We start from the raw sequence: 23,040 nt of genomic DNA, 5'->3' as shown, positions 1-23,040 counted from the left end.
TGGGGAGAAAGGAGCACCGACTGAAACACTGCAGGAACTCCTCTTGTATACCTTGGGAAGCAGCCACGTGCTGCAAAAGGTCCTGGTGCACCTTGAAATCCTCCAGTACCTAAGGGGAGGAAGATCCCAGCACTGTGAAATCATCTGGGGACAAAAATTGAGCAGTTATATGTGCCAGAGCCAGATCCGCCTCCAGGATTGACCGAACTGGGTGGACGACTCTGGAGTCTCCCCAAGGGGAAGGCTCACCAGTACCAGGGTCTTCGGCAGATCAACGGTCACTGCCACAGACCTGGTCAATCTTGCCTTTGAGTGAGACAAGGAGAGGGACCTCCTCCACCGAGGAGCATCCCATGGATTCCATAGAGGTCACTGCTAGAGGTACCCATAGCGCTCAATGAACGGCCACCCATGCAGGTCACGCGATGGCAAGTGAGAGGATGAAGATCCCAAACTGGATGCCAAAGCGTCCCAGTTCAGGGGATAGAGGTGGAGCCAGCCTTGTGGGTGCAAACAACCAGTACAACTCGTCTGTATCCCAGAATGATGAGGGAGCTGGCGCCGATGATGGAAACGATACCGGTGGCACCAAGTAGGCCTCATAATTGCTGGTGCTGGAAGTAGTGTTGACCCCAACGTCAGCAGCAGTACCAAAGTAACTAATGGTGTTGAAGTCTAGGGAAGTGAGTGTCACAGGGATGCCAAGGACATTCCTGGTGCTGGGGAGGGCCCTTGCACTGAGCCAAGTACTGGCTCCACTCCCATTGAGTGTGAAAGGGAGATCTTGCTGTACAGTGCTGACAAGACTTACAAGGTCAGCGGCCCACCAGACAATGGGGCTAAAAAAGACACAGCCCTGGCAAAGTCCTGGACCAAGGGTGAGGTTGGGACAGAAAGGCAGAGGAGATCTATTGCCACCTGATACGCCACCAACATGGAAACAGCCAGTGCCAGCATGCCCTTGTTGATACCAGATTCAACAGACACCCAGGGGCTGGAACCAGAGTCAACAGTTGACGGGGCCTGCTCCACCCTGTACATCAATGTTCACCCCATGCCAATCTGTGCTACTTCTGGAGGAGGAAGACAAGTCCCCATGGGACCTGGAGCAGTCCCCATGGGACTTTTCCACAGCACACTTAACAGGGAACAACTCCTTCATCTCTTTGGAGAGGTGCCAGCTCCAGAACACGATGTGGGAGCACTCTCAGAACCCAAGGGCGACCTTCGATCTGATGAGGGCCTCTGTTTCAAAGCAGGTTATGTGGCCTATTTGAGCAAGTGCTGCTTCCGATGAAGATACCTCGCCACTTGAGTCCATTTGGTGAATGATCTGCAAATTGAGCACTGCTCCTTGAGCTTTGTCTAGGCACAGCAAGCAACACGTGTAGGGATCCCTCCCCCACACGACAGACAATGTTTAAACCTTGGTGAGGGCATTACCAGGGAAACACAAACTATAGCTAATGCATGCTAAATCTAACAAACTCTATTAAGGATACTAATTATATACCATTAGAAAAATCACTAAAAATAGTGGGATTGTGAGGTTAAAAACAGAGCTCCAACTCCAAGCCACAGATGGTAAGAAGGAACTTAGTGGGGTCAGGACGGTGATGCCTCATATAGCTTGTGGCCGGGCTACAGCCACAAAGCACGAGCACTGCCTCTCTAAGAGTACTGCTAGGCAAAATTCTCTGGCTCCAGCACACCCAAGGGATCTAAAAGGGAATACACAGTTGCATCTACTTAAAGAATCCCACACTGCCTGATTTGGAGCAGGGATTAGAACCTGGGACTCCCACATCTCAGGTGAGTTCCCTAATTATTGGGTAATAAAGTCATTCTCTCCCTCTCTACACCAATGAATATTTAAGCATTCTGTACTAAGTGAGATAGCTTCAATAGCAGTGACCAACCCACCCCGCAATATGCTATAGCCTGGCTGTTAGGGCACTCAACTGGGAGGTGGTAGATCCTGCTCCAGACCAGGCAGAGTAGGGTTTTGAACCCATATGTCCAATATCCTGGAGGAGTGCTCTAACCACTAGGCTATTGGGTAAGCAGGGCCATGACCACAGTTTTTCTTGAGAAAAGATTTACCTGGCTTAGGTGCTTTACTCCAGGCTCACAGCTGTGAATTCAGATTAGAGGGAGATGCCTGCCTCCAGCTAGGACTTAGGTGCCCAACTCCTTCTGTGGGGTGGGGTTCTCCTTGGCACTTCCTATTGGCTAGCTTAGATGGCTCCCTGCTCAGCTTGGTGGCTTCTGTGAATCATGTTTTTTAGGTGCCTAACTCTCCCCATGCATTGTACAGGGAGCCAGGGTGCCTCACTCAGGGCTGTGAATTCTACTTGGAGGCTGGGTACCTGGAAGTTAGCCACTGCAACTTACCCCAAATCCCGCCTCTGAATTTGGCCAAACAGAACAGTTTGAGACCAAGACTTAGGCTGAAATTGTATAAACTTGCTGGTTTCAAACTGTAGTCTGACAAGCACATACTGAAGGTCTGCAGAGAACTAGAGTGCCATATGATGCTAACTCTCCTCCTTTCCACCTGTTAAAATACTATGCCTAAACTTGCCTAATATGGATTTTCCACATAAGCAAACATTATAGTTGTCACAAGAGACTCTCCCCATTAATGTGGCCCACACATGGAAAATTTCAGAAATCCTGCAATCTGGCTAACACAAATACATTCAGAGAAGTCAGATATTGCTAAAGAAAGGTCTCTAGATACAGAGCTGATGGAATTCTGAGTAGCTGCAAATTTATCCCTCTTTGTTTATGAACCAGTCCTATCAGGAGGGCATAGAATGCTGAGTTTAGCATACAACTGGGAAAGCACTTCACCAATTTAAATATGTGCATATCAGATTAAAGGATGATTAAATAACACACTGCTTACATTAAATTCCAATGTTTAAGGAAGCATCAAGGTAAGCATCATCGCCTAGCATTTTAGGCTTTAGGGACACAATGTAGCCAGAATGGGACTCCATTGTTTAACTCCATGCTATGGCAGGTTAAACTCAATTTCCTTCCTTTTGTATAAACCACATCATTAAGGCTTACATATGCACCTCCCAGGGAATACTCTATAGGAGAATCAGTGACTCCATGTTCTCTACTTGCATTTTCTCAAATGGGGAGGGTTTGAGGCCACATGGAAAGATAGGGGGTTGCTGTGCTCAATTGCCATATAATCAGATGATCATTGGAAAACCCAACTCTACAAAACACAGAGCAGCTTGAACAAGGACCAACCTCTCTATGCCATTTCCCAAATCCCCACCACCAGCAGTTCCTCCATCCACATCATCCCAGCTGTAAGATAAGCAGTATAGGAAAATTCCTTCTCCTTGACTACACTAGGACCCAATAACTCTTAGAGGCCCCAGTCATGCAGTAACTGTACATAAGGGCTTCTGTAAGTCCAAGGCTAGGGAGAGGTGAAGTGTATTGGATTGGCTGTGCTTCCCCTTTTTCCTCAGTTATTGTGGGGATCACTTGGCCCTGGTTCAGCCAATACCAAACTTGAAACACAGATTTCTCCTTTACATAATCAGAAAATGTACTTTTGCAATTTCATATGAAAGCTATATCTAGTCATTCTGCCAAGAGTTAGACAATGTGGAGAAATTTTTATTCTATTTAGTTTAATTTGCATCTCCAATATTAGTTAAGCCTTTTGTTAAGCATTTCCTGTGTAAAGATTCTGTATTTTTTTTATTACCACTTTGCCAGACAAGGCAAGCTATAAACAAAATTATGTAGAAGGGAGACATTGGAACAAATGGTATCAAAAGGCGTTCTTTTCAACAATAAAATAGGAATTGGTATCAAATTTGCAGATTCTTAATAGCTCTTGAAAGTGTATTATTAAACAACTTTTCCAAAGCCAGAAAAATGAGCAAACAAAACAAAATAGAAGGGAATGTCAATAAAGTATTTATAAATTAAAGGTGCTGATAAAAGCTGTTATAAAATACAGCAGTGCGGTTAGCCATGCTGTTATAGGTCTATAGCTACTTGACTTGGAACTTGCCTAATAACGGATTGTAATTTTATAATAATTTTGAATTCCCAACTCTTGTATAGTAGGCATTACATATGGTTTTTCATATCAATGACATTCCTACCTTCCCTCCAAATATAACTTCCACACTTCATACTGTAGATGTCGGTATGATGTTCATGTGATAAACTGCATTTATCTTGAACCTTTATCTGAATCAACTGCACTCTGCTACTTTTGTTTTTATTTGACCTGAAATAGGAGCGCTCTCTCACTGAAGAACTAGGACTATCCACTATCCCCTTCAACTAATGTGTCGTATTTGCTTCTGGCTCTATATATTTTGAAATCAAAGTATCAAAGTATTGAAATAGAAGCTATTTTAGATCATTAAAATATATATATAATTATTTTATTCCAAGGCCTGTATAGTTGAATTCTTACTAATAAGCCTGTCTGGTTTTATAAGCAAAGGGGTAAGAAATATATTTTTAAAATGAACGCAAACGTTTCTAAAATTGTTTACTCCATTTTACAGAAACTAATACATGACTGTGTATTCACTTCTTGTGAGTAATGCATCCATTGAAAACTCATGGCAAGAAAGCCTTCATTGCACACATCTATTCTCTTTATATTTAAGGGTCTAGAACAGGGATCAGCAACATTTAGCACGCGGCCCACCAGTGTAAGCCCCCTGGTGGTCAGGGCTGGTTTGTTTACCTGCCATGTCCGCAGGTTCGGCCGATCGCGGCTCCCACTTTTGTTTGTTTACCTGCCGCTGCAAGCCAATGGGGGCTGCGGGAAGCCGTGGCCAGCACATCCCTCGTCCTGCGCCGCTTCCCGCAGCTCCCATTGGCCTGCAGCGGCGAACCGCAGCCAGTGGGAGCCGCGATCAACCGAACCTGCAGATGCAGCAAGTAAACAAACTGGCCTGGACCACCAGAGGGCTTACCCTGGTAGACCGCAGGCCAAATGTTGCCGATCCCTGGTCTAGAATGTCTCCTTCAGTTCCTAGGCTGTCAGGACAAGCTTCAGTAATGCTTTACCTCTAAATCACATTTACATTAATTTAATTATCACTAACTCAAAGACTCTAATGGGAAGAGAGGAGGAAAGATTAAGGGCCAAATATAAAGGTTTTAATAAAGATTTTTAGATCCTGTATTTGCAACTGTCTTCAGCATCTTAAGCTGACTAGAGACATACAAGTAGTATACAATTTCCTCCCCTTTTTTTAAAGTTCAGACTTTAAAAGCCATAAGTACGCCAGCATAATAGGAGGTCATCTAGCACTCCATGGATGCAATAAGCACAGCTTTGGCTTTCAGAAACAGTTCACAGGAGGCCAGGTCCCTTTTTTATTTTACATTTTTATTACAATCCACCCACACCTCCAAGTATTAACACTGAACCCTCCTGTTTTTTGTTTTTTTTTTCGTAAAAAAAGAAAGTTAAGTGTTGCAGACCAAGCTGAAGAGATTTAAAGTTACATCAAGGCCTAAAGAGCAGAGTAAAGGAGGCGAAAATCTAAAATGAAGAAAAAGTTACAGTTGTTTGGTTCAAACATACGATTAAATAAAAAAAAACAAGTTGATAAAAAATTAATTTCTTCTAATCTATTTTGAACAGTTTTCACAATTGGGAAATATATTCAATAAAAAAACATGTAATGTAAAAGCTCTGCTTTAGGAATAAAAATCCACTTTAGAAAAACAAATCAGAATGTACTATATGCTGCAATCATTGTAACTATATTTCTTGAGGAAAATCATTCAGCCTTTGGCCTTTTTTCCTTTCATTGTTCCCAAGGCATGCCACTAATGTGGCTTATAGATGCATCATTGCACATCTTACCCCTACACTTAAAATTCACTTTGATTTCAGAGATATTCCCCATACTTAAAATAGAGAAATACCACCAGAACTGGTAACCTCTCTAGTACATCAGAACTTTTAATGTGCCCAGCTGTAGGCACCAAACAGGTCAAATGCTTCTACATTAAGCATCACAATGGGAAATTACATCCATCAGCTGGATTCAAAGGTGCTTTTCTTTTGATATTCAAACTAACAAAAAATGACCACAGCTGTTGATGTTGTATACTCCACTGAAGAAAGATTTTAAACAGCATAGTATGTCTGAAATACACAGTACTTCCAAACAAACTATGAATGCCTTTAAAGATCTGTGTCATAAGTGGGGCAAGAAAACCACGTTTTAAATTTCTGTTCAGATTTTATTTGAAATCTAATTCAAATTGTCAAAGCTACAAAAAGGGGAAAACATTTGTGTTATTTTTGCTATGTCACAACATTCTAAAACAAAAATATCACTACTGCCAGCAGATCAGATACACACATTTCTGATTAAATCTCTAAACACAAAAATGTTTCATTTGGGGAAATAGTCACAATGAAGATATTTTGTACAATATAAAACAATGACAGGTCTACAGATGCAGTTACTCATGAGTATACACATGCATTCACAAAAAATTCAGGAATGCTTTTTTGTTTGTTTTTTTGTTTTTTAAACAGACTGTTCAGGCACAAAAACAAAACCGCATTTCCAATAAGTGACAGCATCATAAAAAATATGAACATTTTGTCAGTGTTTGCTTTTCTTTGACTTCTTGTGAGATCTGTGTGGAGAACGGGACTGCGACCTGGATTTTTTCCCTGACTTTTTAGGGGACCTGGATCGTGACCTTCTTGATCTTTTGGGTGTCCTTGAGCCAGATGGTGACCTGAAAAATAAAATTTCATTACATACTGATAGATAATTCCTTTGCTTTTTTTCTGCAGCTATATGGCTCTTTCCTCTGATCTACTTTAGAATAAAATACAGGGGAACTCCATTTAGCCGATCTAATTGGGAGAGCCAGATCAGATAATCAAAAATTCAGATAATGAGGAAAATGGGCAATCATCATTTTAAGATGTGGAGTTGCTTTTAAATGAGCTGACCTCTCCCAGAGAAGCATTAAAACATACCCCCCCTTCTTATCTACTTGACAGAATATACAAACCCCTAGTTCTTGCAAACAATGTTTTGTTCATTTGTTAACAAGAAAACCGACATGAGTTTTTAACAAGTTGTACAGGTATTGATCATGTTCAGGGTTAAAGAGTAAAGAGTGTAAACATTATAGGGACCATGTACAGCAATGTTTCTCAACCTTTTTGTTGCAATTGCCCAGGGCCCCACACTACATTGGGCTCAGCTAAGTTAAATCCTTCAGCCCCACTGCACGGAGCTCGGGCTGATGGCCCCAGCCCCACTACCCGGGGCTGAAGCATCAATTTCCCATATTCCTGTGTGTGTGCTGGTGGTTAATATGGAGAGACGGATAATGGAGGCTCGGATAAAGGGGGTTCTACTTTGTCATTGGTAAACAGAAATTACTAACTTGTTATCTAGGCACATTAGTTAGCATGTACAATTTCTCCCCTCATGGTATGTGCACTGACTCAGTTTCAGTGCTCAGAAAGTATGAGAAAAACAGCACCAATCAGTGTCACTTAAAGCAGGCAAATAACGTACAAGCTTTCCTACATGGTTCTGCAAATGCACCTTAGTCTTTGCATTACCACCAACTTATTCCAACATTGCTCATTTCTATTCCATGCAATTATGCTAAATTGGGTTGAGCTGGAAAATATCTAGCATTCTAACCAAACATGTTCATCGGTTGTGACCAAACCTAGGAATCTAAACAAATGGATAATGAATAAACTTACTGCACCATCTGGTCCACCCTTAATGCACATGATTAATCTCATCTAATCTAAATTGATTTCATGCCTCATCAGGCTATATGACCACTGCATGAACTCTGTAGAAAGATGTAATTATCCCAAAACAACTTTCTGGTTTAATATAAATTGCTAACTTTCTGTACAAGGAGGTGCTTACTTTTGCTTGAAGAAGAAACATCACAAATATAATGCACCATAACAATTTTTCTCTTCTCTGCCAAGTCACTAATAGCAGAAGCTGAAACTTCAGTAACATGACTACAACAAAATGCATGTGTATAGCAATCTAGACTTTCAGAGCAATCTTGAGTTTTGGAATGCAAACAGAACACCACAAACCACATAAAATATTAATGAGAAATATATCTGATCTCATGCATAGCATAAGCCAGAGACCACTATTTTGGTGATAGCAGCAATAGGATACTGTTACACCATATCTAGAGTAGGGAATTTAGGAAGTAATTCCCCATCATTGAAAGCCCTAGTGTAGACAAGGCAACAGTGGTTTTCTTCATTACACTGCTGAAACGTCTTCCATAAACCACCAAAACTTGTGCCTACACCAGGGCTCTCACCAGTGAGAATCTTCGCTTAAGCTGCATTTCTCAAACATGACATGAAAGATAATGAATAAATCGTTAATACTGTGGTGGTGTGTGCAAAGGAGGCTCTGTTGTCAATCCCAGAACTGGGGGATTATTATTGTAGTTTGGCATTAGGCAAAGGAAGGACCTTGAATCATATAGTTTATTGGTACTGCTGCCTTGCATAATTTAGGGTAGATTTCCAGAAGAGATGCCTAGCTTACCTTTTGGCTTTTTTACTGACATCTCTAGGAGAATCTTTGTGAGATGACCTGGAACGCGAGGTCTCTTTGTGGGATCTTTCAGATCGCTCTGAGCGCTCTGATTTTGGTGATGGGGATTTTGCTCGTCTACTGCCACTGCTGCGAGATGGACTGGGAGATGTACTGTGTCGTCTTTTCCTTTGTAAGATAACCAAAAATAATAAATTTACACACATACACACACCCCTACAAAAAGGAATCCCCTCCGTTTGTATAGATTCTTTGCCAATTTAATATGCAGTTTCATTCATTCATTCCTTAAAAATAGCGTAGTGCTAACTTTTTTTAAAATCACAGTTTCCAAATAGGTCAGTCAGTACTTGATCAGACTTTTTATCTGGGTCACAAACTACAACCTATGACTGATCCCTGTTTATGGATTGGTGACAAAGTTGCAATTAAATACAATATTGCTACAAGTTCTTGAAAAAGCAACACAAGTTACAAATAATGCAGCTATGCTTACTGAGCTAGTGCCAAAACTCCAGCTAAACACATATGTTAGTAGAGGGCCAGCACGAAGACTAAAAGTGACTGTACAATTTAAACTGTTTATACTTTCGTAATGAGGTGAAGAATATTTAGACCAGAACAATTTATTTTTCCTAAGTAATTTAGTTTTAGGTCCAGTTTTCAGACCAAAAAGTTATTTCACAGTTAATTTATTCCTAAAATCACAGCTAAACACAGTGCATTGTTTTCATGCAGGTCCTATTTGTACCCATTTTTCCAAATGCATTGACTGAAACAAAAGGTTCAGAAAGTTACTTGAGGAGTGGTTTGGGCAGATTAAAAGACAGGATTCTGAGTTTAACAGATCTTGTATTCTACTGTCCTACAATCAGATTAAATTTTAAATAGCTAAATTCCTTTATAACAGCAAAAACTACAAATACAATTTAATTTAAAGTCTAATATGGTCTACAAAGCTATTAAACAAGTGGCTTCCATGTGCTCTGGGACAGAATAAAAGCTGCACCTTTCTTTTCTTGTTGGTGTACATTCTTCTTTTTCCTTCTTGTCTTTGGATCTGGATTCAAATTTTTCCTTGTCTTTCTTGTCTCTCTCTCGTTCTCTTTCCAGCTCCTTTTCTTTTTCCTGGGTTATTAAAAACAACTGAGATTTAGGTAAGATTTGTTCTATGATACAGAGAAAAGGTATCCAGTGTATCCGCTATTGGGTTACAAGTTTGGAGGGACAGGATCAACATTTGAATCTGGGGAGCAGGAGAAAATAATGGTTACACCAACCCACAAATCTTACATTTACTTTTACCGATAGGTTTCAGAAAATTTAAACATCTTAACACCGAAATTTTCTAAATTTCCATTTTCAGGAGTAAGAGGGTACCTCTACCTACTTAAATATACACATTCTGGCCCGTCTTGAAAATGAAACTATAGACTACCTTATGACTATTTATCCAATGTTATAGAAAAATGAAATCAAAGTACTGTACCAGTCCCCACTCCTCCCTGTAACAGTGTATGTTGTCACATGCACCAACAATAAAATTAAAAAGACGACAATACAGGTTGATGGCTGAACATGTGTAGTTTAATTTTGCCATCTGGATCTCGTCTCTCTCCCCCAGATTACAGGAGACAGGACTATACAATTAGTGAGTTTGAGCATAGGTACTGAAACAAGATAAAATGTGGGCTTCAACACCATGTCTACATTTTTGTTATTTCAAAATTCCCTCTGTAGTTAGGAAAATTCTACTATACTCTATATCATGAAAGGAGGATGAAGCACTCCAGATGCTGAGATAACACTAAGTGCTGCATGACAGCACCATAATTATAGATGCTAATAAAGCAGTCCAGGAACTCAAATGGACTGACTTTTGAGAAACCATTATAATACAAATGCTTAGATATCTCAGAAAGATTATGTTCTACATTACAGTAAATCCCAGGACAACCATATTATTTCTAATGTCACATCTTTTAAATATGAAATAGTTACAGTTAAAGCATTAAGCTTGCATTGCTAGTCCACTACACCCTGCTGTAGTACAATTACACACTACCATTCCACTGAAGTCAATGGATTGTTAATGGGCTACCTGGCACATTTGGTAGTACAGCAGACTAGTTTCAGCTGGACAGACCTGGAGCATTTAGCAACAATGAAGCTGTTAAACAGCTAAACACTTCTATTTTCTCAAACTGATTGGCATACTATGAGGTAACTTTACCTTAGAAATGCTCATTTATTGTAAATTAAATAGGCAGAAAAGGACAACAACCTCAAAGCTTAATGCACTAACTGCAAATCAGCCATTTATGCACCACTCTTTTGCAGAACTGCTCGGTTTATTTAGCAGCAAACCCAAAGAAAAGAATTATTCACCAAATAGAGAAAAACTGCACTCTCTGGGTGCCAGTGTTGTAAAGAACATCAGTTATAATTGCCATATTTAATATTTATATATTTTTTTACATTTTATTTACATATTTATAGTTTAATGAAAATTAAAAAAAGAACAAAGCCAGCTAATGACAGAAATCTATGCTTACAAACTGCTAGAATGAACGCCAATCAAGCCATTGCAGAACACACACAGCATCTGACAAGGTTATCTGGGTTGTGATTTTATTTTTTTTAAAAACTCCATTTTACTACATACATCACTCTTGCTACACAAGATAAACACCACTTCTCTCTGCAATTATAGCTAAGACAGAGTAAGAAAGACTCTTTAAATGTCAACTACATTTAAAACAGAAGTTTTTGGTTTCAAGCACAAAGCACCAACAGCTACTGTCATTCTCCAGATGTGTATATTTCCTCCATAGATCACCATTCTGGACTTTGACAGGTCTCTTTCCTAAAGGTGACCTGCAAATCTATTTTTAAGTGAGTTACCCTTACATTTGTGTGCTGAATGCCCCAAAGGAAGAGAGTCAGAAAAGCACTCAACACAAATTACTACATTTATGTTTAGCTTCCAATAAATTGTATGGGTAGTTCCAAGCTTTGCTGTGACATGCCAGAAGCAATAATTCTGTAATACCATGGGTGAGGCTGGCAGACCAAGTGCCAGCTCACACCAAGGCTCCTAGGCCCCACTGAACATTGACAAATGCATAGCTGAAAACCAGTCTGGTTCACCTGTTAGTACTTTTTAAATAGGTATTAGATTTATTATAAATGTGTTTAGTCTTTATGGAATGCTTGCAGGATGCTGCATGTATTAATCTTACTTATAATATCTGTATCCTATGTTTTATGCATTGTAAACCTCTGTAATTGTGTAAGTCATCAAACAGGAAAGGAGTATTAATTAATGCAGAAATGCTAGCTTCTTACAGAAGGTGTTAGGTCCTGCCCACCACGAAGGCCCACTGAAACCAAATGAGCCATTGTGAAACATCAAAGAACAAGGACTTTGTTGACTGCTTCCCCCAACATACCAAAGAAGAGGAGGCATGTAGGTGGACCCATCCCATCAGCTTGAACTCTGGGGGAAGGGAATAAAAACCCCTGGAAAAAGGAACAGTAACTCTGTGCTGCTTGAAATCTGAGGTGAGAAGATTTGCAAGCATAAGCAAGAGGGTCCCAGGGCTTGGCCTGGGTCAGCCCTAAAGAACATACAGAGTACGTCTACACAGCAACTAGATACCCAAGCTAGCCCATGCCAGCTGACTGTGGCTCGCAGGGCTTGGGCTGCAGGGCTGTTTCATTGCTGTGCAGATTTCTAGGCTAGGGCTAAAGCCCAAGCTCTGGGACCCTCTGAGCCCAGAAGTATGCAATCAAACAGCCCCGCAGCCCGAGCCTGCTGGCACAGGCCAGCCGCAGGTGTCTACTTGCTGCGTAGACATGCCAACAGAGCTTGCACACTACAACAGCTTCTATTACTTTTTGGAACCTAAGACTAACTTGTTTGTGTGTGTTTACCTGCATTAACTTTGTAAATAACTCTCATTACTTTTCTTAGTTCATAAATCTTTAGTCAGTTTATAATAGGATTGGCTACAAGTGTTGTCTTTGGTGAGAGATCAGGTCAGCCTCACCCTAGGGGTAAGTGACTGGTCCTTTGGAACTGGGAGTAAACTGAATATTATTGTGATTTTGGGTGTAAGGGACCATCTATCACAAAGGCAAGCTTGCCTGAGTGGCAAGATAGACCGAGTACCCAAGGAGACCGTCTGCGACTCCATGTTAAGGCTGTTATAGCGCTTCAATCAAGTATGAACTCCTGATGAACTCTAAGTATAGAGCTCGCAATCTGTTTGGGGTCTGTGCACTGCTTCCTCACAGTCTGCCCTGAAATTGGTACTTACACTCGTGAGCCACTCCAGACAGCCTGACAACCATCATTACTAGAACTCAGACTGTGGAGTCAGACCAGAGAAGCTCAGGTTAAAAGTGTTTTTCATTTACATGCCAAGGTTTTGAGAAGTTCAATTTTTATATTGTTTTGGATATATTTTAAAAATTCTGTAACGTAGCACTTTCAGAGCTCCTCTGACCTGGCTCTGGAGGCCACAGAGGACTAACGGTAGTGGTAATGTTGCAGAATGATTCATTCTGGTGTGCAAACACAAAGCTGGAGTTAGCTAGAACAAACTGAGGTGTAGGGAAACTAGAGGAGTTTCGAGTAATGTGTGTCCTGAATGCCATTCTCTCTCTCTCGCTATTTGGAAGCATTTGACAGAATGAAGTTTTTATCAATTTACCAACAGAATAGTCAAAAATCTGGAAAACACCTTTAAGTGTAAACTGAGATGTTTTCCCACTCAAGCCAGTCTACCTGGTTTTATATACTCAATAAGGTCTGACCCTCTCAAACTTCTTTACTGGTTCGCTACAACAGAGCTGGCCAAACTGCAGCCCGCAGGCCATATCCGGCCGGCAGGACCCTCCTGCCCAGCCCTTGAGCTCCTGGCTGGGGAGGCTAGCCCTCTGGCCCCTCCCCTGCAGCCTCAGCTCGCTGTGCCACCAGCGCCCTGCGTGGCAGGGCTGCGAGCTCCTGCTGGGCAGCACAGCTGTGAGAGCCGCCAGCCTGCCCCGGTGCTCTGCACTGTGTGGCAGTGTGGCTGGCTCCAGCTGGGCATCACAGCTACCAGTCCTTGTGCTCTGAGCAGCATGGTAATGGGTGGGGAGGGTGGGGGGGCTGGATAAGGGGCAGGGGGCGGTTGGATGGGGCGGAGGGTCAGGGGATGGGGAACAGGAGGGGTTGGATAGGCGTCGGAGTCCCGGGGGGGGGGGGGGGGGGCGGGGATGTGGATAGGGATTGGAGCAGTCGGGGGGGGGGGGTTTGGATGGGGTGGGTAGGCAGGGGGTGGGGCAGTCAGGGGACAAGGAGCAGGGGGGTTGGATGGGTTGCGGGTTCTGAGGGGGGCAGTCAGGGGGCAGGCTGTTTGGGGAGGCACAGCCTTCCCTACCCGGCCCTCCATACAGTTTTGGAACCCTGATGTGGCCCTCAAGCCAAAAAGTTTGCCTACCCCTGCGCTACAAGCTATTTTTGGCAGCACTATTTTTCTATGCATTGTTTTTTCCCCAAATAAATTAGAGCTTTAACTTTTGAGTGTTTTCTTCTCAACACAGTCTGATGGCAAGGAACCAAATCACAATGAACTGCACTTGGAGTGAAACACTTAATTTAACAATACAGTGGAATGTCAACTAAATGCACTTGTTAATACATTACCTTATTGCAACACTAAATCTGAAATCTAGACTCAATATTGAATATATAAAGAACATTTCTTACCCTCTGAAGAAGTTTGTCTCTATAGTGTTCAACCTGTTCCTGAAAACTCTGGCCTGGTTTCTTGGGTCTTTTTCCAGACTCCAACTCATCTTGAAATTTCATGACCTTAAGCTGCAAAATTAATAACCACCATTTAAAATACATTTTTATTGGATTTAGTATTCACAGGTTTTAGACAACTGGCTGAAAATGAAACTTGGTTGAAATGAATTATTTGTGTATTTTGTTCTCTCGATATTAAATGTACAAGTGTCACATATGAAAGGACATCAACATCAAAGTGGTGAAATTGTGTATTTGACCTTAGTCTCAGACAACTGTTTACACACTTAACAAGAACTAAATAAAGACTGAGATTTGTTTACAGTTATTCACGGCTACCACTGAAACCTCTACTCAATTAGTGTCCATCATTTGATTTTGCTACACCCTAAAATCTCTCTTGGAACACTGCAAATGAAAGTTTACTGTTACCATCCCGTTTCAACCTCTCATTTGCAGGTTTTCTTAGAAATTGTCTTTTTTCCATTAAACCCCAAATTCTATCCGACTGAAATGAAGTGTTTGTGATACACAAGCCAAAATTATCTTTTTCTTTTGGGATGTTTTGGTAAACATTCACTTTCAAGACGGATTATTTTAATGATGTAAATATTCTTTCATACACTGTCCATTACAGTAGTGACATTCAGCTCATTAGCACTGCTATAAGTAATGTCATCCTTACTGTGATGGTACCTCCACCACGAGTCACAGTAGTAGCCAGGGAGTCTTTGGGATTTTTCCTGTGAGGAACTTCATTTTTTTCTCTGCACGTTAAACTTTCCATCAAACTGGTTCAGACCATAAAACTTTACTCCAACTTCTCACCTTTTTCTAAAGCCTTAATTTAACACTATTCAATTTATGCATATAAGAAGCACTGAATCATTAAGCCAGGGGTCGCCAACCTGTGGCTCCGGAGCCACATGCGACTCTTCAGAAGTTAATATGCTGCTCCTTGTATAGTAGGGTTACCATTCGTCCGGATTTACCCGGACATGTCCTCCTTTTTGTGCTAAAAATAGCGTCCGGGGGGAATTTGTAAATCACTCACAATGTCCGGGATTTCCCCCCTCCCCCGGCAGAGCAGAGCGAGCGGCTGGGAGGGCTGCAGGAAAGTCCCGGGCTGGACTCCGGAGCAGCTGTAGAGGAGCCGGATCCGCCCTGCATTCTGAGCAAGTGTATCAGCACAAAGTGCAGCCCTCCCCTTTTGCAACTGGGAGCGGTTTCTGCCATGCAGCGTAGCAAAACGGGAGCGAGAGCACTTTGTGCTGATACAAGGGCAGCTCTCCCCTGCAGCCCGGTCCGGCAGCACTGTGCAGGGCCAGGGACCGGGTTTTGTTGTGCTGGGGAGCGCAGCCACGTGTCCGGCTGGCACAGAGCTGTTCTGAGCAGCAGGGTAAGGGGGCCAGGGGGCAGGAAAAGGGGCAGGGAGGTTCTGGAGGGGGCAGTCAAGAAACGGGGGGGGGGCTTTTTGGGGGGAGTGGAGAAAGTTTTGGGCAGTCAGGGTACAGGTAGGGGGTAGGGTCCTGGGGGGCAGTTGGGGGGGGTCTTAGGAGGGGGCAGTCAGGGGACAAGGAGCGGGGGGGTGGGGGGCTGGGAGTTCTGGGGGGGAGCTGTCAGGGGGCAGGAGTGGGGAGAGGGATCGGAGCAGTCAGGGGACAGGGAGCAGAGGGGTTTAGATGGGTTGGGAGTTCTGGGGGGGGCTGTCAGGGGGTGGGGAGTGGTTGGATGGGGCGTGGGAGTCCCAGGGGTCTGTCTGGGGGTAGGGGTGTGGATAAGGGTTGGGGCAGTCAGGGGACAAGAGGCAGGGAGGCTTAGATAGGGAGTGGAGTCCTGGGGGGCAGTTAGGGGCAGGGGTCCCAGGAGGGGGCAGTCAGGGGACAAGGAACGGGGGGAGGGTTGGGGGTTCTGGGGGGGCGGGAAGTGGGAGGGGCAGGGGCGGGGCTAGGGCGGGGCTCCTCCCATCCTCTTTTTTGCTTGCTGAAATATGGTAACCCTATTGTATAGGCACCGACTCCGGGGCTAGTTACAGGTGCCAACTTTCCAGTGTGCTGGGGGTGCTCACTGCTCAACCCCTGGCTCTGCCACAGGCCCTGCCCCCACTCCATCTCTTCCCACACCTTGTAATGTCTTTTTTATTTCTTGTCAGAGTGCACTAGAGATCTCAGCTTTTCAAGCATCACAGCCCGATTCACAGGGCTTTAAACTGAATAAAAGTTGGAGAAAATGGTGCAGTTTTAAGCCCATGCATTTTTGTATTGAACCTGCAACGAAAAGCCCCCCATTGCTGATTGAGCCCATGCTGAGTAAGGGCCTTTAGTTCCACTCCCACTTAACTCTTCAGCCGATCAGCCACTTACAGGTGTGAGAGAGAAGAGGGGCTAGAGACAATCTGTGCTCCCCAAGCTCAGCAGATATTCTTGCAACTCTGCTTGGAGGAGGAAGGGAGAAGGAGCAAGTACTACATGCCGAACTAAGACGGTCAGTTAAATTCCCCACCTGCCTAGGCGATCTCTGCCTCCCTTGCTTTATGACCCTGGTACTTGGAGCACTAAAACTTCTAGCACTTGTTCTATCTGTGGTAATAGACAGGAAGAAAAACTGGAAAGAGAAGAAACTTTGAGGCAGGAAAGTTAGAGACAGAGCCACAAAGGGACCTGACAGTCCCTGAATAGCCCAAGAGTCACACCCACTTGCCAGAAGAGGAGAAAGGAGGATCAAGGAGTAAGCTGAGGCGGATGGTCGCGTGGAAGGAAAACAAAACAACAGAACTGTAGAATAGGGCTGTACTTCACGTGACCCTTCATGCCCCCATTTTTCATTCTTTAATGCATTTTTGTGGGTGGATATTCCAAAGTACATATAACTCTTCTATAAAATAGAATGAATTTAGGAGAATCCATATTGCAGGATTAGAATTATTTAATTCAAAATATAAAACAACTATATATTTATTCCATTTATTTATTTAACACTGACCTCGATTTCTCTGAGTTTGGCGCGCTTTTCTTCACTCATTTCAGAGTACTTGATTGATGACTTGGATTCAGGCATTTCTTCTTTGATGGGATTGGAGTACATATGCTGCTCTTCTGATTTAGAACTCTGAGTATCCTCCTCATCTTCGCTTTCTTCTTCCTGACTTTAAAGAGCAAGAGTACAAAATCAATTAGTATACAGATATCTACTTGATGCAATAATTTGCTTGAACATTACAAATCTTACTTATTGAAATGTATTTCTTACAGTCTTAGGTCTGTACTTCTGCAGATTTCTAGGTAAGTTAATCTTATAACTGATACACCTAAACTTGCAATTTAATGGTGCATCTGGTCAATCTCTGACACAGTACATGAGGTAGCTACCCTAATACTTTCTATTTTTTTTTTTTTTTTTTTTTAAATAAAACGTACATTTAGGCTTCAGTTATTTTACACTGTGCACTAAATGCATCCCAACAAAGCACTTCAAAATCTATATGAACTCAGTCACTTAAGTCCATAATTATTCTGAACATTATGAAGCTAAAAATGGTGACCCAACTCTATTTACAGGATCAGGCTAGTGATGCAATTTTTGCTTCTTCAAATGTAGTTAGAATACTTTTGTTTTGGAACTGTTTTTACATTCCTTCACTCAGTCCTGGGAACAGACATCAGAAGTATCAGACTCTATAATGGTATTCCCAAACTCGCCACTAGAGTGCTGCAGCTCAACACATAAACCAGTCTAAGATGCTGTAATCATTATTATTGATGCTCTCAAACTACTTAATGAACAAAAGACCAGAGACTGCTCAAGAACTATAACACTGCATGAGGTCTAGTAGTATCCGGAAAATCATATATATGAGAAAACTACCACCTGCTCTTCTGATTCAAAGTAGAAAGTGAACCTTTAGATGGGTTCACATAACTTTATGCAAGTCTCACATGTCAAACCTCAGGTAGTATTGGACACATATTATTTGACATTAATGGGTTACTGAATACAGCTTCTTTTGAAAGAGTTCCACTGACAACATTACTATACAGAATAACTGATGAAATTAGAATGCAGAAATAATTGACAAAGGCGTGCAGTGCCAAAAACCTTGCTTCATATCTACATTTTCATATTCTCCCTCTTTTCAAATTTAATTTGGATTTTAACTAGGGCTGTCGATTAATTGCAGTTAACTCACACGATTAACTCAAAAAATAACACTGCAATTAATTGCGATTAAAGCAATAGAATACCAATTGAAATTTATTAAATATTTTGGATGTTCTTCTACATTTTCATATATATTGTATTCTGTGTTGTAACTGAAATCAAAGTGTAAGTTATTTTTTATTACAAATATTTGCCCTGTAAAAATGATAAAAGAAATATCTCTACCTCGATATAATGCTACCCGATATAACATGAATTCAGATAGAACGCGGTAAAGCAGTGGGCAGGGCTGCGCACTCCGGTGGATCAAAGCAAGTTCGATATAACGCGGTTTCACCTATAACGTGGTAAGATTTTTTGGCTCCCGAGGACAGCGTTATATTGAGGTAGAGGTGTAGTATTTTTCAATTCACCTCATGAAAGTACTGTAGTGCAATCTCTAGTCGTGAAAGTGCAACATACAAATGTAGGGTTTTTTTGTTTTGTTACGTAACTGCACTCAAAAACAAAACCGTGTAAAACTTCAGAGCCTACAAGTCTACTCAGTCCTACTTCTTGTTCAGCCAAATCACTAACACAAACAAGTTTGTTTACATTTACAGGAGATACTGCTGCCCGCTTCTTATTTACAATGTCATCAGAAAGTGAGAACAGGCATTTGCATGGCACTTTTGTAGCCAGCACTGCAAGGTATTTACGTGCCAGATAAGCTAAATATTCATATGCCCCTTCATGCTTCGACCATCATTCCAGAGGACATGCTTCCATGCTGATGACATTCGTTAAAAAAATAATGCGTTACTTAAATTTGTGACTGAACTCCTTTGGAGAGAACTGTATGTCCCCTGCTCTATTTTACCCGCATTCTGCCATATATTTCCTATTATGGCAGTCTCGGATGATGACCCAGCACATGTTGTTCATTTTAAGAACACTTTCACTGCAGCGTTCACAAAATGCAAAGAAGGTACCAATGTGAGATTTCTAAAGATAGCTACAGGTTTCAGAATCTGAAGTTCCTTCAAAAATCTGAGAGGGACGAGGTGTGGAGCATGCTTTCAGAAGACTTAAAAGAGCAACACTCCAATGCGGAAACTACAGAACCTGAACCACCAAAAAAGAAAATCAACCTTCTGCTGGTGGCATCTGACTCAGATGATGAAAATGAACATGCGTCGGTCCACACTGCTTCGGACTGTTATTGAGCAGAACCCATCATCAGCATGGACGCATGTCCCCTGGAATGGTGGTTGAAGCATGAAGGGACATATGAATCTTTAGCGCATCTGGCACGTAAATATCTCGCGATGCTGGCTACACCTGCAATGAGAACGCCTGTTCTCACTTTCAGGTGACATTGTAAACAAGAAGGGTCTAAAGGAGACATGGCATAAGGCAGTGGTCCTCAAATTTTTTACCTTGCGCCCGCCGCTTACCCCTGCCCGAACTCCCCTCCCCCTCCTCCCCCAAAACCGGGGCTGGGAGCAGGGCCATGACGGGGGGGTAGGGGGGAAGAGATGCAGACATGGGTAAGGGGGCAGGGGCTGGCAGCCAGGACCTCAGGGCACAGGGCCAGGAGCAGAGCTGGGTGGTGCTCTCCCCTCCTCCCTCCAGCCATGTCCCCCTTAACGTTCTTCTGTTCACCCCCAGGGGGGTATGCCCCACAGTTTGGGGAACTCTAGCATAAGGTAAGCAGAATAGTTAAAATGATGTAATTTTAGACTGTGTTCTGAGGTCTCTCACAGTTACAATTATAGTGTACATATGCATTTATTAAGTTATACAATGTTAAATATTGCTTTCAATGCAATCTAGAAATAAAACTGTACTGTTTACATAAACAAAAATTTTAAATAGAGCCTTTCTTCAATAAAGATAACATTTACTTGCTACCAAAATCTAGGCTCAGAAAGGACCTTTACACTAAAATCAGTACGCTGTTAGTTTGACAGTCACATGTAACTGTTATATGGAATGTTGTAACCTAATGAACTACTGTATATGTAAATGCACTGGGGAAAATCTTAAATCAGAAGTATAATAATTTATCAAAATTATCTGAATATAATCTGAATTTCAAAAAAATTCCCAAATAGGGTTTAGAATTTGTAATCTTACACCAAGGCAGTTATTACATCAGCTTGGATGAAAATCCTGGCCCAACTGAAGTCAATGGGAGTTTTGCCATAGACTTCAATAAGGCAGCCCCTAACTTTCAGAAAGGAGCCTACATGGGTAAACTAGAAACATTTAGAGCCTTACTTTTGATTTTCTTCCTCTTCTGATTCTTCATGCTGGTCAAACAACTCCCATTTAGAAGTTGTAACAGCTGGAAGAAAAAATAAGAAAGTTCTAAAAACAAACAAAAATTACTTCATCTGAAATTTGACAGTCTCATGTAAATATTATAAAATGCAAAACACTGTAGCATCCAGTGTTCACTACAAATATCCCCTCTTAATGGAAATAAATTACCGTATACACTCGTTCATAAGCCAAATTTTTCTAGTAAAAAAGGGAAGCATCGGAGAAGGGCATCGGCTTATGAACGGGTACACCTCTATCCCGATATAACGCGACCTGATCTAACACGAATTTGGATATAACACAGTAAAGCAATGCTCCGGGGTGGCGGGGCTGTGCACTCCGGCGGATCAAAGCAAATTCGATATATCGCGGTTTCACCTATAATGCGGTAAGATTTTTTGGCTCCCGAGGACAGCGTTATATAAGGGTAGAGGTGTATAGCGAGGGGGAGAGGTGGGACACAGCCTCCCCCTCCCCCCCCAAAAAAAAACAGAGGGGGCAAGGAGAGGCAGCACAGCCAACAGAGTCAGAAGAGAAGAGGGGGGGCCAGAGTCTCTCCTCTTCTGGCCACGCTGCTCTCCCCCCAGCCTGCCGGAGCAGCTCCGCCCGGGTCAGAGACATCCTCCCCTGGCCCACCCTAGGTAAGGTGGGAAGGGATGGAATGGGGAGAGTGTGGGGGTCCTGGGCTGGGGGAGGGGTTACACGGGAAGGGGTTATGTGGGGAGGTCCTGGGTTAGGGGTGGGGTCATGTGGGTTGTGATCACAGGGATTACTCCCCTGACCCCCAGCTTCTCCCTTCCCCACCCCCCAAAATTTCCCCATCAGTTGCTTTCCTGGCTCATCAGGGTAAGCCATTGGTGGGCTGGGACATTTTGTTTACTTAGGTTTACCTCCGTGCCTGTGGACGCTCAAGGTAAACAAACCGTCCTGGCCCACCAATGGTTTATCCTGATGGGCTGGGAGCCAAAAAGTTTGCTGACCCCTGATTTATAGGGTCGTCTTCTGAATGGGTCATAAAAATTTGCCATTTTTACTTATCCATCTTGCAGGGGTCGGTTTATAAACGAACCGGTTTATGATCGAGTATGTACGGTACATCTTTACTCAAATCTGCACTTCATCAGAATAGTTAAATATATTTATTATTTAATGACAACACAGCACACTTAGGGTAAAATTTTCAAAAGCACCTGAGTAACTTTCAGAAGCCTAAGTCCCATTTACAAAAGTGATATAGGCACTTATAAGTCTAAGTCTCAATAGCAATCAATGGGACTTCGGAGCCAAAGTACTTGCATAACTTTTGAAACTGGAACTCTGAGTGCTCTTCAAACATTTTATCCTTAGAATAAAGATTTGGGAATGGGCAATCTGTAGATATCACTAAATGTTTTCCAATATTTATTTGTTATGCAGGGAAGATTTTTAAAATTGACGTTACTAAAGTATGAAAAATCAGATGCAGAACAAAGCTCAATTTACTTCAGTTATAATTTTCTCTGAAGGAAGCAGTTATCATTGAAAGTATTTAAACTGCATGAATAGTTTTAGATAGCTTACTCACAAGTGTCCATCAAAAGTGGCCAAGTAACAATGAAGTAAAACATTAAACTTCCAATTTACTTACAAAAGTGCCTCAATTTTAAACGTTTTTTTAAACTAACCCTGAGCTTCCAATTCTGCTTCATCCACTGCTTCCCATTTTGAAGGAGCAACTTTGAATATGGGCTCATTCTTTTTAGACTCTTCAGAAGTATCCACTGTTGAGGAAAAAAATATTAAGAAAATCATTGTCCAAAGTTCTCTCAGTAGATCTTAAACGCTGAATTTTATTAGGGCATTTGCAGTGTAATAAAATATTTAAGTGCCTTGTGCCATCTTATTTATTATTTGTATCACTATTAACACCCAAAAGGATCAGGATTGGGGCCCAAACATGGTAGGCATTGCACAAACATTTAGGGAGTCATGGTCCCTGCCCCAAGAGATTACAATCTAAAAACAACAAATTATCAATTAATTTTGTTGATATCATAAAGATTAAAAATAGAGTCAATCATGAACTCAACATTCTACTTGTTAAATACTCTGTCTTATTCCTTGTTGCTGCTCAATTTTTACATGTACTTCATTTTGAAATTCAAGTTTACAATGAGGCACCAGGCTATTAACCTT

General features: G+C 42.1%; 1 protein-coding gene across 2 annotated transcripts in view; it reads right to left on the bottom strand.

Annotated features, from left to right (window-relative positions):
* Nucleotides 1-4,416: 4,416 nt before the first annotated feature.
* The window catches only part of U2SURP (U2 snRNP associated SURP domain containing), a 78,519-nt gene continuing 59,895 nt past the window's right edge, over nt 4,417-23,040 (bottom strand). For both annotated transcript variants that reach the window (XM_054039045.1, XM_054039046.1), the window contains 7 exons: nt 22,530-22,625; nt 20,821-20,887; nt 17,383-17,545; nt 14,359-14,469; nt 9,613-9,731; nt 8,595-8,771; nt 4,417-6,771 (listed from right to left, as the gene is read on the bottom strand). In XM_054039045.1, coding sequence (XP_053895020.1) covers nt 6,633-6,771; nt 8,595-8,771; nt 9,613-9,731; nt 14,359-14,469; nt 17,383-17,545; nt 20,821-20,887; nt 22,530-22,625 — 872 coding nt within the window. In that variant the 3' untranslated portion in view covers nt 4,417-6,632. The remainder of the gene's footprint in view (nt 6,772-8,594; nt 8,772-9,612; nt 9,732-14,358; nt 14,470-17,382; nt 17,546-20,820; nt 20,888-22,529; nt 22,626-23,040) is intronic.

This window comes from Malaclemys terrapin, chromosome 9, assembly GCF_027887155.1.
Source record: "Malaclemys terrapin pileata isolate rMalTer1 chromosome 9, rMalTer1.hap1, whole genome shotgun sequence".
NCBI classification, from domain to species: Eukaryota; Metazoa; Chordata; order Testudines; family Emydidae; genus Malaclemys; species Malaclemys terrapin.
This window is presented reverse-complemented; position numbering and strand designations above follow the sequence as displayed.